Source organism: Myxocyprinus asiaticus, chromosome 9 (assembly GCF_019703515.2).
Source record: "Myxocyprinus asiaticus isolate MX2 ecotype Aquarium Trade chromosome 9, UBuf_Myxa_2, whole genome shotgun sequence".
In the NCBI taxonomy this organism is placed as follows: Eukaryota; Metazoa; Chordata; class Actinopteri; order Cypriniformes; family Catostomidae; genus Myxocyprinus; species Myxocyprinus asiaticus.
Genome location: NC_059352.1, coordinates 28690321 through 28706332, shown reverse-complemented (window position 1 = coordinate 28706332; position 16012 = coordinate 28690321). Strand labels below are relative to the sequence as shown.

At 38.1% G+C, this 16012-nt stretch overlaps 1 protein-coding gene across 11 annotated transcripts in view; it reads left to right on the top strand.

The window, feature by feature from the left end:
• LOC127445723 (kinesin-like protein KIF1A) overlaps positions 1-16012 on the top strand; it is a 113731-nt gene that overhangs the window by 31807 nt on the left and 65912 nt on the right. For 7 of the 11 annotated variants that reach the window (XM_051705974.1, XM_051705973.1, XM_051705971.1 and 4 more), the window contains exons 11-16: positions 141-219; positions 306-384; positions 1020-1162; positions 4720-4758; positions 13299-13501; positions 14897-14976. In XM_051705974.1, coding sequence (XP_051561934.1) covers positions 141-219; positions 306-384; positions 1020-1162; positions 4720-4758; positions 13299-13501; positions 14897-14976 — 623 coding nt within the window. The remainder of the gene's footprint in view (positions 1-140; positions 220-305; positions 385-1019; positions 1163-4719; positions 4759-13298; positions 13502-14896; positions 14977-16012) is intronic. The other 4 variants (XM_051705976.1, XM_051705975.1, XM_051705970.1 and 1 more) reach the window with 2 other exon arrangements.

The window sequence follows — 16012 nt, the reverse complement described above, 5'->3', positions numbered from 1 at the left end:
AAAACTTAAAAATATAAAATATATATATTTATTATTATTATTTTTTATGTTTATTTTTTGCTCTGTATCTTATTATCTTTTTATCTACTACTTAATATAATGTTAATGGTGAGTATTTTATGTTCTCCTGATCCACACAGAACAAAAAGAAGAAAAAAGTGGAAAATTTTATTCCTTACAGAGATTCTGTACTGACCTGGCTCCTAAGAGAAAATCTTGGTATGTATCAAAGGTATTCTGTCACATAAAGCAGAATTTGAATTTAGTCTCACTCTTGAAACACTTGAACTTATGACCTTGTGTAGGTGGCAACTCTCGCACTGCAATGGTGGCCGCTCTCAGTCCAGCCGACATCAATTATGATGAAACCCTCAGCACTCTTAGGTATTCTGCATCTGTAAAGCATTCATTCAATCATTCTCTCTCTGTTCGAGGTTGTTAATGAGCTGACAGCTAAAGCAGTGTGTTACGTAATGAGAACAGTCCCTCTCCACGCACCTGCCTCACACTTCAAACGCCCTTCAAAGATGCTGCTGTGCAGTAACACTGCTGAACTGAGTAATTGGGCACCCATGAGAAGTGTGCGCATGTTTGTGTTGGTGCTATAGACAAGAATGTCTCAAATCGCATTTTAGTTAAACTCAATCTCTTTCTTTTTTCTGAATACGTGGCATCATGAAATTGTACTTTGCAATATAACCACAAGAAAATCAATGTTGTTAAAGCACATTGTGGTACATACTGTACAGTGAGGTTCAAATGTCTGAGTCCATTATGAAAATGCTTCTGTTTTGCGTTTTTCTCATTTGGTGCAGTATAGTACAAATTATATTGTCAGCATAACAATTTTAGTGAAAAGTTGAAAAACATGAATCTCAGAATTTCTTGGTATTTTGTATGTCTCATTTTTTTTATTATTCATTTTATGTTATAACGTTCCTTTGTTTAAAATTGTAATTCCAGATTTTCAGTATTTCAAGTCCATGTCACTTAGTGACAATTCTGTGTTTGTGATACAGGTATGCAGACAGGGCTAAGCAGATCCGTTGTAATGCTGTGATCAATGAAGATCCTAATAACCGTTTGGTGCGTGAGCTGAAAGATGAGGTGTCCCGTCTGAAGGACCTCCTCTACGCCCAGGGCCTGGGTGACATTATCGAGAGTAAGACAGCTTTATCTGATAATCACCTCCGTTACATCACTATTATTTCATCAGGCAATGATTATGTCACATTGATAATTTTAAATGTGTTTATGGTTCTGAAGTGCTAAGTACCTACTTTTCTATGTCTATATAAGAGAATAAGAGAGTTGCATAGATAATCATGGATTAAATAGGCAATTAAAACACACCTGCATTAGGGCTGGGCGACATGGCAAAAAAATAAAAATCTCGATTTTTATCATTTATACGATTTACGATTCATTTTTTTTTTTTTCAACTTTTAAATGTACTCCAACATGATTCAAATTGCATGTTCTTTATTAGAATGTACTTGCTTGTTTTGATTATTGGGGGGTTACCCGGAATCTACGCCCCTGAGTACACTTGAAACACATCACAGAACAAAGCAATAACTAGCCATCTATCTGAATCATCATGGTAAAAGGAGCGGTGGATGTTCGATTCTCCCATACACAGTATAGCCTATCCATATGATTTGAAATGAAGCGCACATAACTGTTACATAACTAACGCTTTTTTTATGGGTAAAAAGAAAAGAAAGGAGACCATTCAGCAACATGCGCATGCCGAGGCCAGTTATGGTCTTAAGCCACCATAAAACCCAGCATTCTCTGAATTACTTCAGTGGCAATGTTTTCCCCAGTTTGAACTGAGACAGACACGAAGAATGGTCTGTACGCGCTCGATCGTGAGGTGCGCGCGCATGCTCATGGTGTCGAGACGAACCCCTAAAAAGGAGATTTGCTGGCTGGGGAAAAGTGTGCTTTTCGCACAGTTGACATTCAGACCCAGATTTTTCAGATGGCAAAGCAGCAAGTCTCTGTGTTCATTCAATAGTGCCTCTGATTGGGCTAGTAATAGCCAATCGTCAAGTTAACTCAAAACACGCACACCGTTCATTTTCAATGGGGCGAGCACCACATTGATACACTTCGTGAACGTGCGGGGAGCCAGAGACAGACCGAAAGGAAGGACTTTGAATTGATACGCAGTCCCCTCAAATGCAAATCTCAAAAACTGCCTGTGACGCGGTGCAATTGGAAATTGAAAGTACGCGTCCTTCAGATCTATTGACGCAAACCAGTCTGAAGACGGATGTGCGAAAAGATCTGTTTTTGAATGGGCGCTTTGCAAGCACGCGATTCAAGCATCTCAGATCTAGAATGGACTGAAACCCGCTGTCTTCAGAACGAGAAAATAATGGCTGTAAATCCCACTGTATCACGTTTTTTGTGAGAAGACTGTGAACTCGCACGGATGCGAGTTGGCCGGCGTATAAACTGAATTGTATAACCATGCTCAATTGTTTTTAACACTCAGTCTGACATGCCCATGAGGGCTCGCCACGCGTTCGCGCAGTGGGACAGCGGGCTTATTGATTTGCTCGCTATAGGAAATAGTTTCCACTCACCATAGGGAAGCGGTTGAGCAAAGTGTGTGGGATGTATGACACGTGAAGAGGAAATGTCCCTTTTTCTGAGATTGTGTGAGCATCCCGTGTTTGTACAATGGCACTTTTTTCTCTTTTGTGAGAACAACCTCTGTTTGAGTAATACGCACAGAAGCAACATTTTGAACAATGTCCCATTCCTGATGAACAGTAATGGGGAAGAGGGGAGAAACACTGTGCACCTCGAATCGAGCCTTCTTCGCTTCTGGACTGTGAATAACGGCAAGCTCTGGGCTCCTCTTCACGGGTCTGGGCATGTCAGGAACGTTTCTTTTGTCTGGCCCCGGTTTTTCCGTCAACGTGTTTTCGTGCAGAGACGGCGGGTGCTTACACTTGGGCCACGGTTTGTGTGGCTTCACAGATGGCTCAACAGTAGCTTTCGGCTGCGCTGGGGCAGCGAGAGATAGATTTTTAGCTGGGCGCTGACCGGAATTAGATCGGGAGCATGCCGGGAAAGGGAAAGTGCTACTTCTCTTTGGCAGAAAATGTTTAATCGCTTGAGATTGCTTTTGTGTTGTGATGAAGCACTCTTAAAAAGAGACCGTCGGGCAACACCGGGGTGTCAAAGAGGGCGGCTTTCTCTACGTCAAGCATCTCTGTGAGAGTCAGCCAAATATGCCAGTCCAGAACCACCAGGCTGCTCATCACTTTGCCAATGGCCTGAGCACCTGTGTCATGACTTGCAGCACCAAATCTGTAGCGGTGCAGAGCTCTTTGAACAGCTCTGGATCAGGGCCTTGCTCATCCATTTGTTTGAGGAGCTTAGCTTGAAAAACCTGGAGCACCGACATGCTGTGGAGTGCTGAACCAGCTTGGCCCGCTGCTGTATAAGCTTCTCCGGCCAGTGCTGATATCAGTCGACACTTATATCCCATGGCAGTATTACGGTAGAAGTGAGCTGTGACCACCTGTTCCACCGGGGGAAGCATTGAGTAGCCTTTTTCTTCGGCGTGGTCCACTTTAGTGAGGACGGCAGCATCTCTGACCTGAGTGCGTGAAAAGTAGGGCTCTTTGTGAGCTCCGTGTGGACCTCAGGGAAGAATGGTGCGCTCCTCCGAACCGCAGTCTGTTGACGACGGCCGGTTTGCAAAAACCATTCATACAGGTGAGACTTTTCTGGCTCTTCTGGAGGGAACCACTCAAAACCGAGCTCTTCAACCGCCCTTTCGAGAACGCAAAGAAGCTCCTTGTCCGTGGGGTGCGCACGTTCTACACCCTAGCTGGGGGAAAAAGCGGCAAACATTATGAGGCCGTGTTCTTCAAAAAAAGCCGGAGCTCATATCGCGCATATTGCACAGACGAGGCTCGCAGGGCTTGCACCGGCACGAGATCCTCTAATTCTTCCATCTCAACCTTGCTGCCCCATAGGCTAACTGCGCGCCTAAAGGGGCGGGGCTCAGACACCATTGCCAATCAGAAGGGTTTCAACAAGGTCATCTAGAAGAACTTCCCCATAGTGCTTACGGCAGTGCCGAGTGAACTGAGCCAATAAGGAACTGCGTTTACATGAGATTTTAAATCATCACCACAATAAGAATGCCAGTAAAGGTGTTGACATGCAGCGTGAAATCAAGGTAATGGGCAAAAATCTAAGTGTACCGATTGGTTTATTCTTAAGCCATTTATGACCTTACCCCAAAAAAGGAAAACCATTTAAGGCATTTACATGACAACACATGTTGTCGGCTTATTAAACATAATCAGTGAAAGATTGTGTATGTAAACGTGCTTATTAATTCACTGGGTCCTCTTCTCTTCCCTGTGCACTCCTAACTCTATTTCTCTCTTTCTTCTAATCACTCTTTCCTCATCTTATCATCTCTTGATGGTGATCCCAGTGGAGAAATGCATATTACAGAGGATCTGGAGTTCAGCTCTCTGGGTTTGCTTTAATTCAGTGTCAAGTGACTTTCAATAGTCTAGTTCAACTTTAGTTCAGTTTTCCCTAAAACTCTTCGCTTTGACTGTCTAACAATGAGTCTCACTTTCCTCTTTGTCTCTCTTTCCCTCTCTTCAATTTGACCTTTTTTGTCTCTTTTTTTTTTCTTCTCACTCTTGTTTCTCTTTTGTTGTTCTCTCTCAGCATTTCGGGGGACAGTTGAGGATTTTGCTGGTTTGAAATGTGTGTTTCTTGGGCTCTGTCTCACTCTCTCTTTTGTGCTTTAGCAAATTTTATGGATACAGATCTCTGCAGCACCAGGGTCCATTGAAACTTAATCAAATTTCCTGTTCTATCAATCAATCCAAAATCATATCAGAATCATATTGATGTCACATCACATGAAAGCCATATATTCACATCTGCTAATGGAGGGCAGCAGAATATAGAGTAGTTCCAACCCAGCTTGTACATAAATGCCTGTCATTTTTTAAATAATCCTGAAGACCTTGCTTAACTTGTTTTGGTGTGTTTAATTAGGGTTGGAGCTAAAGTCTAAAGGATGGTGGCCCTCCAGGAGCAAATTTTAATACCCATACCTTAAAGGTTAACTTGTGATTTGATAAGACTTTTAAACAATTTATCAAGATATTATAATTATTCATTTAGTAAATATTAATATTATTATAATTATTCATAATATACTGTAAATCTAAGAAAATGTACATTTGTACTAGCATAATATAGTCTTATTTAGGCCTAAATGATTATTACCAATATAACCCATTATGTTATTGTTAAAATGTATTTTTCTAACCCTGGTTGCTGTTATGGAAGCTGCTTTATCTAATCTGGTGCTGCAGGGCTGTATGCACTTTCTCTTTCTCACTCTCTCTTTCTCACCATTATCTTTCACTTTTGGCTTGCAATGTTAAGCAAGATGAATGTTATATCATACTGATGAACTAACTGATTTTACTCATCCACTCATCTGACATACTGTATCAGTTAAATGTTTAATTGCCCTCACATGTATCAATGTCTTTTATGCATTAAAAAAATTAAAAAATAATCTTAGCATTGCTTAAGAATTGTTTTAATGCTGAGAACAAATTCGTAAATATGCAAAAACATATGGCTTAGTTTAGTATATTTAATGAACAAAAATTGTACCAGACATAGGAGGAAGCCTTGACACCTCTTCGTCTTTTGTAGTAGCAGATGTGTGTTTGACTGACAGCTTTTGTTCTCTGAGACTTTATCGTCTGGCTGCCTTTACTGACTGCAGCTTTAGTAACAACTGAGCTTCAAATCTAAATCTTCTTAATGACCAGTTGTGTTGTAACTCACCACTGTTATTTTAAAAGACATAATTTACTCACCCTCATGTTGTTCCTAACCTGTATGGTTTTCTTTCTTCTGTGGAACACAAATGTAAGCCTCAGTCACCATTAGTTTTATCACGATACCAAAATTTCAGTTGTCGGTACCGATACAAGTAAAATCTTACTGTTCTCAATACCAATTTCAATACCACAGAAAAAATAGGTAATATGCTATTGACAACACACTCCTTTAGCCTATTAAAATGTTACATTTCTGTGTAAATAATTAAAACATTAGTGTTTCACAATTAAGTAAACATTGCTTCAAGTTTTTTTTTTAAGTAGGACCCTATGAAATTAGTTTGATTTTTTTTCTAAATTAATCACATTTTTAAATTTTTTGATGAATTCCATGTTTTAAAGTTTAATTCAGTTTCATCATTAAAATTGTATCTAATCAAATAAATCCAAACTTTACTCAAATGAAAACAGAAATGTTTTTTTATTATTTATTTTTATTTTTTAAATTAAGTGTTTTTGTGAAGATCCTCACAACATAATCTAAAACCAGGGGCGCCAAAACCGGGGGGCCGGGGAGGGCCACTTTTAGCCTATATCTCATCTGAAATTCGACTGACATAAAAATATGCGCACTTCTGGCACATGCATTAAGAGTAGTATAGCATGGGAATTGACTGAATAGAAATGATTACTAGCCGCTTAGAGTCATTGCTTTCTTGTTCTAGATAGACAACAAAGATCCTACTGATATCTCTCGAGCAATCAATAGGTCAGATTTGAGCTAACTTAAACTAGTGATATATGTATTCGTAACACGCTTCTTACAGTTTCTAAACCTTTACAAATCAGTTGTTTTGAACCAATGCTTCTTAGCACGTATCAAACTAAACAAGTCATGTGATTTCACCTGCGTGTGTCGCCAGTGTGAGATGTTTCAAGTAGCGATATCCAGTACATGAACGAATCGATCTTTTGAACTGGTTCTTTTCAGTGAACGAGTTGAACCAGTTTACCAAATCAGACTGAATCATTTGTTACAGTTCGCCTCTTGAGTCAACACTGATCCACAAGTTACTCTATCTTAACTTCTCTCTCGGACTTGCCTGACACTTCGACTCGGAATGAGCTGATAACCGGGAGTAATATGATCTTAGAACTGGTAATATCTGCTTTTTATAACTCTTCCTTGCAATGAACCGCTTCAACTAGTTCACAAATCGGACTGAACACTCCGGTCGCAACAGTTCTTGCATCACCAGTACAGTGAACCGCTCGCAGCAGGTGTCCGACATACTGAGAACTGATGAGCTGCTGATACTTAGCATACCTGTGCCGTGAAATTAAGGGGAGCGAAATGTATGTTTCTGATGTATTTTGCTGAACAGCAGAAAGTATAACAAATAAAATATACTGGAAATATTTTTATGACTTGATTGTATTACTTATCCAAGATGTAAGATCACTGAATGAAACACTAATGACAATAAACACCCTTATTATAACTTCACTGAATAAAATTTTATTATAAGCAATATGCGCTTACATATGGCTTTATAGAATGCGTTTGAGTGTATATTCCACAATGCCGGGTTATCATTATGTACAGTGACGTCATTAGTATTACGCAATGTCATAAAAAAATGGTTTACCGTTTCATTGAAGCAATCCATCCGAAAGATACTGTTTGCAGAGAAGAATCATATTTCCCATCACTAGTTTCAAGCATTTTGCGACAGTGATTAACTTTGCAAAGTTTCAAAAAGCATAATTTGTATCACCGTTATTTTTTTAACGGAATCACAACTAACTCAAAAAACTCTAATCTCACCCAGGGTAACAAAAAATAAACCCATGTCATAACATAAAACGACATAATTAACATTAAACAGAACTTTAAACACAACTATAACCCCCAATAACTTTTAAATGTTAATCAATAACACCCCCAAACAGTCCCCAAAACCTGCACAGACATACCTCATTAATTATGCAATGACAACAGCCAATAGCAAGTCCTCAAGTATAAACAACAACAGACGTTAAAGTATATTCCTGGTAAGGACTATAATTCGATGTAGTTTTAGCATCTGATTTTCATTTAAATACGTAAATGTGCCATTTTGCCCTTTGTACTAAGAAAAGTAAAAATATGCATACGTCTGATCTGTCCATAACCACTGATCTGCAAACGCTCCGGAACATGAATAAAACAAGCAAGAAATGAATGAAAGTGGATGAGGGCGCTGGCTATTTGTCACTGCCATTCTGTGTTTGTAGATGCATGTTAAACCATAAGGAACCGTTATACACAAGTCCAGATGTTTATGTACTGTAAATAGTTATACTTGCATGATATGACTTATATGATAGTTGTAGAATGACCATTTACTGTTTGCACAATGTTATGAAGCTAAACTGTTTGCACAGTGTTATGAAGTGGGAGCCAGGTAAACATCCAAATGTAAGACATTTATTAACACACACTTTTCAGTGTCACACATAACGGTTTGCTTTTTAGCACCCCCTCAACATAGATACACACACAGACAGCTTTGTGCATCTCTCTCTCGAACTGCGGCTCTGTCTCCTCTTTATCTGTCTCTCAGCTGACAGCCGTCTATCCTTATCATTCGGCCACGCCCTGCTCGCCACAGTTATCAAGCATATCAGGTAAAATAACAGTGTTTTAAAACCTATGTGGGTTTTGTGTTATTCTTCTTTCAAGAGGGAAATTGATATCGATGATCAGAAATAAAGTCAGCAGCATTAGACAATGTAGGATAATGAAAAAATATTGCTTTGTATCCTATTATTGGGGATGAGTAAAGAACTTTAACCCTTACCTCTTCAAGTCACACAATGTCAAATGTAAAATGCTGCTTTAAAAACAGTATAAAACACAGGACATGTTGTGCTTATGTAATGGTGTTGAATGCAGACACAAACAATAAAAGACTGTCGAACAATTTAATAGACACATAAAAAGAGGAACCCATATACAAGAACTCGCAGTTGAGCCAATACAGTGTTCCAGTAATATCCGAAACCGAAGTCAGCTGCCTCATCAAAAGTTCTCTCTCTGTGCCGGTGGCGCAGAAGCAGATTTGAATCTCTTTAGTTAGATTACGTCAACATTTGAACTGTGTATGTAGATAAATAACTAGTCAGTCAAGATTTTGACAATGTTGGAAAGTGGTCTGGTATAAATTGGTCATACTGACTGTGGAATGTTGTTGTGATTGATGTCACAACCAGTCCAGTTTACTGCCCCCCCCCCCCCCCCCAAAAAAAAATATAATTATGTAACTATAATTATTAAATTATAAATAAAAACATTGACAAAAACTTTTATTTAGTGCAACAACACTCTTGCTTGTGAGATATACAGTAGGTTCGACATGATGATAATAATAATAATAATAATAATCAAATGCATTTTACTAAACACTAGTAATATACTTCTGTTATAATTTCCTAAATTTCATATGTCAAACTTTTATATTGAATGAAACGTTTATTTTTACATGAAGGTGTTTCTGGTCCTTTTCTGGTCGGATGGTCTTCCGGGTAAGACGTTGGTTATATTACCCGTTGTGATTATTGAAGCGCAAAATGCTGCAATTTAATTAAATAAATATATAGTCTGCAGGCACTGCACACATCACAGTGAATGAGCGCTCTGTCATCTACTACAATAAGCACAGTGCGCAATGCTCATAAAATGTGGGGCTTTCAGCATATGTGCAGCTTACACTTTCACTTTGCAGAGCACAGTACATGTAGACTACATTTATTTAATTAAATCACATGTATTTACGGTTTAATAATCACACTAGGACATATCGCAGTTTTAATTTGATTAATTGTCCATTTCTGTGTAAAAGGGGTATCTAAAATACGCTCAAATGAGTGTGTGAGCATTTGTAAGCTGCTGTCTGTCAGCCAGGCAGCTTGTGGGGACTGAACTGAGTCTGTGCTCGGTACTACCGGTACTGCAGAAACACTGGTATCGTAAAATATTTGTTATTTTAGTATTGACCTGTATTACCAAAGTACAGGTACTTTTGACATCACTAGTCACCATTCACTTTCATTGTATGCAAAAAAAATATGCAATGAAAGTGAATAGTGACTGAGGCTAATATCACCTTTTGTTTTGCATGGAAAAAAGAAAGTCATATGGGTTGGGAACAACATGAGGGTGAGTAAATGATGACACAGGCAGGGAGATTTCGTGGTGTTGATCTTATTTGTTCAATTTTCTTAAGTTTTGTCATTTGTCACATTACATGTGATGATGTCTTTTTTATGCCCCAATTTTGTATTTTTATTTATTTATTTTATTTTATTTTTTTATTTGCCACTAGCCAGTTATGTAAAATATGCTTAGTGCATCTTTGATCGCATTTGCTCTGTGTAAGGTGCAGCCATTATTCAAACAGAAGATTTGTATAGAGAGGGGAAAAAAACCTCTTGAGTCAGCGAGGTACACAGAGAAGAAAGTATTAGCTTAAATTGCCCTTCTTCAATGTGCATTATGTAATCCTTGCATATCATCTGCCACTATGCATAGCACTGCAGAATCCTCAATCTCCATTTTAGATAAGGGTTTACTCATCCATCACTAGGGGCCACGTCTTCTCACGTTTTACCCAGGATACTTCCCTTGCAACTCCCTTAGGAGTATAGTAGCACCGAGTAAGCACTCTGTTGCCATAGCAGCACAGTCGTAGCTGAGATGTTATTGTGCTGAAGGTTACAGCGACATTACAAAGCCTGGCTCTCTATAAAAAATTAATTTAGCCAGTTACATTCTCTTGTCACATTTCAAATGGTACTAGCATTATATCCAGCTAGATCTAAATGATAGTGGTAGGATATAGGTGGTACCTTATGAAATTGTAAATGTGTCTCTTAACAGTGCATTAACCATCAAATGCATTGATGGTGACAGGTTCTCCCCAATGTTTACATTAATGGTTGACTAATATGTTTTTTTTTTTCCTCAGTCTTAAATATTTGATTACATCCATGCCTTGAAGTGAGAAAGATGTGGGAGGATATTTCCTGTGAGCTGTTCACAAGAGTTGCAAATGTTATTTTGTAGCTCAGATAAAGACTACGTTTTTTGCATTGTCAGATGGATTTCATGAGAGTATAATGGAGCTGGTAATGGAGGTTTTGTGGTTAGTGGTGATGACAATCACTGTTGTCAGTGATGACAGTAATGACTTTTAGCAGCAATGTGAGCTGCACTGCTAATGTTTAAATGTACCATAGACAACAGTTTCTTACATACAAAGTTTGTTCATCATTATGAGAGATGGGGCATTGCTGGATAACATACAAGATGTTTGGCTTTCTGTTTTGTTGCTTGAAAGGACTAACAGCATTGTTTTGCTCAATATATGCTAGCAAATGCAATAATAAATTGGTGTCAAATAAAGGGTTAGTTTACCCAAAAATGGAAATTCTGTCATTTACTCATGTTGCTCCAAACCTTTACGACTTTCTTTCATCCGTGGAACACAAAAAGGGCATTTTTGAAGAATATCCTGGCCACTCTTTTCCATTTAATGAAAAGGGGCTTTTAAGCTCCAAAACTATATAAAAAAAAAAGCGTCATAAAATTCTTTAATTGGCTTGTGCGCTATTTCCAAACCTTCTGAAGTCATACGATGACTTATGGCCCTGATATAAAAGGGCTGCTCGTTGCACAATAGTTTTTGTCTTTTCAAACATATTTCTCAACACAACTTTGGTTAAGAGTGAGTGGCAGGGTTAACTAAAGTGCGTCGTGCACCTGACATGTCTGGCAGACAATATGGCGCATTCTAAAATTTGAAACAATTGTTTTCTATGAAGGTACATACACTGCGGGTTTGCCATTTCTGGAGGCTGTTAAAAATTCTGCAGCGCCATAGAGCTCAACTCACATAGTTTTCCATTAAATTCAACCCAAATCATTATCAAAGGATATCGATTATTTACTCTAGTTATTACTGGATGATATATTGTGTATAAGTATCTTTATAGAGCCTACCCAATGTTTTTATTTTAATTTTATTTTTTTTAGTTAAAAGTATACCTTTTTGTGGTTTAACAGCTTAAATGAAAGACCTGTTCATGGCAACATACAGAGAAATGGCATAATAAACATCGGCATTTCTAATCATTCAGTTTTACACCAGTTTCATACACTAACCTCAAAACTCATCAACGTCACTGTTAATTCTTGAAGTACAAAAACCTTTGTAACTTTGGACTGCCATCAGCTCGTAATGTGGGTGTGATGCCTTGTTCATGCCGTGACTGGCTTCCGTAAGTGTTATGTCGCCCCCTTGTTTTCTCCCAAAGCTATTATGTCAGAGTACATTGAATGGAATGCAACTGGGAGTGAATTGAAAGCACACAAATTAGGCTTCTATTTTAAAAGTAGGCTGATGTTAATATATTGATGCCTCAAAAATGTATCTATAAAATAATTGATCAATAATCTATATATAAATCTTTTATGTTATCCCTACTGATAACACATTTTAATGTCACATTAGAGTCTTGAGCATCCTCAAATTTAAATGTATTTCTAAATGCCTCCCAGCTCCCACAGCGGTGTGGCCGGTGTCTGAATGTTCGCAAACTGTATACCGTTGCTCGGCTGTTTTGAACTTCGTTTTACCCCTGAATGAAGAACTTCTTCAGAAGTGTATCGGAGCCTTTAGTGTGAGGAAAAGACCGAAATCTTCCCCTCCAGTGAGCTGTTAACTATTATGACCAGTCAGATTCATGAACTAATCATTCAGACTAGTTGTGAATTGGATCAGCTGATTCATTAAAGATCCAACTCGAAAAGAATGATTTGTTCAGGAACTGGTCATTGGAAAAGAGATGGCAGGATTTTTAGAAATTCACATTTTGTGTTCCGTGGAAGAAAGAAAGCTATACAGGTTTTGTACGATGAGGGTGAGTGAATAATGACAGAATTTTTTTTTCGGGTGAACTATCACTTTAACAGCACAGATCAATGCATGCATGCCTGTTCAATTTTTCAAAGGTTGCTATCAGGTTGCTCTCATTGGGTGGCAAACATGCAATGCTTTAGCTTAAGCCTGCAGTGTTACAGTGTGCTTGAGATGGCTGGTGTATCTCTGTGCTGTGCTTTAGCTCCTATTTTATTTCCATTTGTCCCCTTTAGTAGGCTGCGAATGTCTCTCTCTTTTGTAACTCAGGCATTTCTCCTCACATGTGAAATTTCTGGCTCTCTGAATTTCAAATTCATTTCAAGCTACATATATCTTTCTGTCTTCTTTTCTCTACTTTTCCATCCTTCTGCTCTTCCTTATCTGTCTGCTTCTTTCTTTCTTTTTAAACTCTGTGTCTGTCACCCTCCGTCCCTCCCTCCTCTTCCCCCCGCACCTCTCTCCCCTTCCCTGACAGACTTATCCGATTACAAGAACAATAACAATAGTGGCCAAGCTGTCAATCAAAGAGGTGATCTCTCCACAGTGACCAATGCTATGACGGGGATGAGCCCCTCTCCCTCTCTCTCCGCCCTGTCCAGCCGGGCAGGCTCCATCAGCAGCCTGCACGATCGCATCATGTTCAGCCCTGGAAGCGAGGAAGCCATTGAGAGACTCAAGGTGAATGCCATAAAGTACCATATAAAAAACATCTGCAAAGTGACAGTACTGACATAAACATCTGACAAACATGCATCTCCCTTATACAACTCCAGATTAAAAAAAAAAAAAAAAACAGCGTTTGCAAGCCCTTTTTGCAAGCCCTTTTTGTGTATTCCACAAGTTACTTGCAGTAATTTAAAATAAAGGAATGGACAAAGAACCTGCAAGTTGTAAATTAAAGAAGAGAAATATAGGTATAAATGGGAAATATATGTATTAAATCAAGAAAACTCAAGAAATATGTATGTATTAGACAGATATATATACTATACATATATAATAATAGAAATATACATAGTTATGTGCAATACATAGTTACATACAATTATATTATAGAGAACTGTATGCTTCCAACTTTGTGGCAACAGTTTTAGGAGTGCCCTTTTCTGCTTCAGCAGAACAATGCCACTGTGCACAAAGCAAGGTCCATAAAAGAAATGATTTCTGTTCTAGTCTGGTGCCAAACTTGCCTGGCCTGAATAAAGCCCAGACCTGAACCCCACTGAACACTTTTGGGTTGAACTATGAGCCAGGCCCTATCGCCCAACATCAGTGGCTAATTTCACTGATATTCTTGTGTCTGAATGTGTCAGCCATGTTCCAACATCTAGTTCCCAAAACAGTGGAAGCTGTCATAACAACAAAAGGAGGACCAACTCCCTATTAATGCCAATAGTTTTGAAATTAAAATTCAAATAATTAATAAATAAACGAACATAAGTAAAATTCAAATTTATTAAGCACACATGGGTTTAGTGTTGGATTGTCCACATATTGTTGGCCATGTTTTGTACTTCAGAGAGTGAAACAGAATATTGAACGGGTAAAAAAAGAAAAATAAATAAATGTAGGGCCAGATTTTATTGGGATTGTGAAATCTAAATTACTGTAGTTGTAGGGGAGGGGTTGAAAATAAGAGGGCTTGGTGACATCAGGAAAGGTGTTTCAGAGGCGGAGAAAGTTGTAAAACAATTGTCATTGAAACCAACATTTTCTTTTACTTTGAAAAAGCATCTACTGATGAATCATTTACAGTAAGACCACTAAAATATGTTAAGAAAGTAAATAGGTAAATATCATTTTCTTTTACTTTGGAAAACATCTACTGATGAATCTTTTACAATAAGACCACTAACATGTGTTAAGAAAGTAAATAGGTAAATATTGATTTCATGTTGACTTCAATGCAAAAAGTAGTACACATCATAAGCGCATCCCAAAAGCTTGAATCACATTTTCCATGAACAGTCATTGAATAACTCTCTGTCTAAAGATTTGACATAAATGTATCTATAATGCTACCACAACCTTGCTTACATGGGTTAACTTGATATTGTTTTCAAATCCAACTAGGAAACAGAGAAAATCATTGCTGAGCTCAATGAAACATGGGAAGAGAAGCTTCGCCGAACAGAGGCCATCAGAATGGACAGGTTTGTTTTATAGAGCCAATAGACCCTTGATGCATTCCCACCTTAATTTAGCTGTGTAAATTTAGCAAACTTTTGTATATTTAAATTGTTTTTTATTATTTAATGTTAACTTATATAGTTGTTCTTTTTGTTATATTACCCTGTCATTAATAAAATAAAATAAAAAAACTAGTAAACATTGCTGTGATAAGGTTTCAAATACAGCTGCTGACAGTAAATTTGGTATCTTTCTTTCTTCTGACTGCCGTAATCCATCTCTCTTTTTTCTTTTTTTTTTTTCTTCTTTTGGAAAGTTGTGGAAACATACAGTAATAGTGGATGACTATGGCTGAGCTTAGTACAATAAGAGATTTGCAGAAGTTGTGAACAAAATATTAAACATTTCTTAATTTTAACCCATATAAAGAATGTAAGGGAAGTGTTGGCTGAAATAAATGCTTTAAATGACATTGGCTTAGGTGTTGATTCTGTGAGAGAAGGTCATATACTTTGAAAGGTGACACCCACTGTCTGCCATTGAGTGACGTGCTGAAAGCAGTAACCCTGAAAATAAAAAGACACAAAGCTCATGCTTGAAGGGATAGTTCACCCAAAAATGAAAATTCTCTCATCATTTACTCACCAATCATGCCATCTAAGCTGTGTATGACTTTCTTCTGCAGATTTTTAGAAGAATATCTCAGCTCTGTAGGTCCATACAATGCAAGTGAATGGTGATCAGGCCTTTGAAGCTTCAAAAATCAGATAAAGGCAGCATAAACATAATCCATCAGACTCCATGGATTTAATCACTGCCTTCTGAAGTGATCCAGTTGGTTTTGGGTGAGAACAGACCAAAATGTAACTCCTTTTTCACTGACAGCAGTCTCCTTGGTGATCATGATTTCAAGCTCAAATACAATTCCTACAGCGCCATCTAGCGCTCTGCGCATGTGTCAAACACTAGGAAGTGTAATCGAGCTTGAAATCATGATCGTGCATAGAGACTGCAATGGCAAGATGTAAAGTTACATTTTGGTCTGTTCTCACCCAAAAC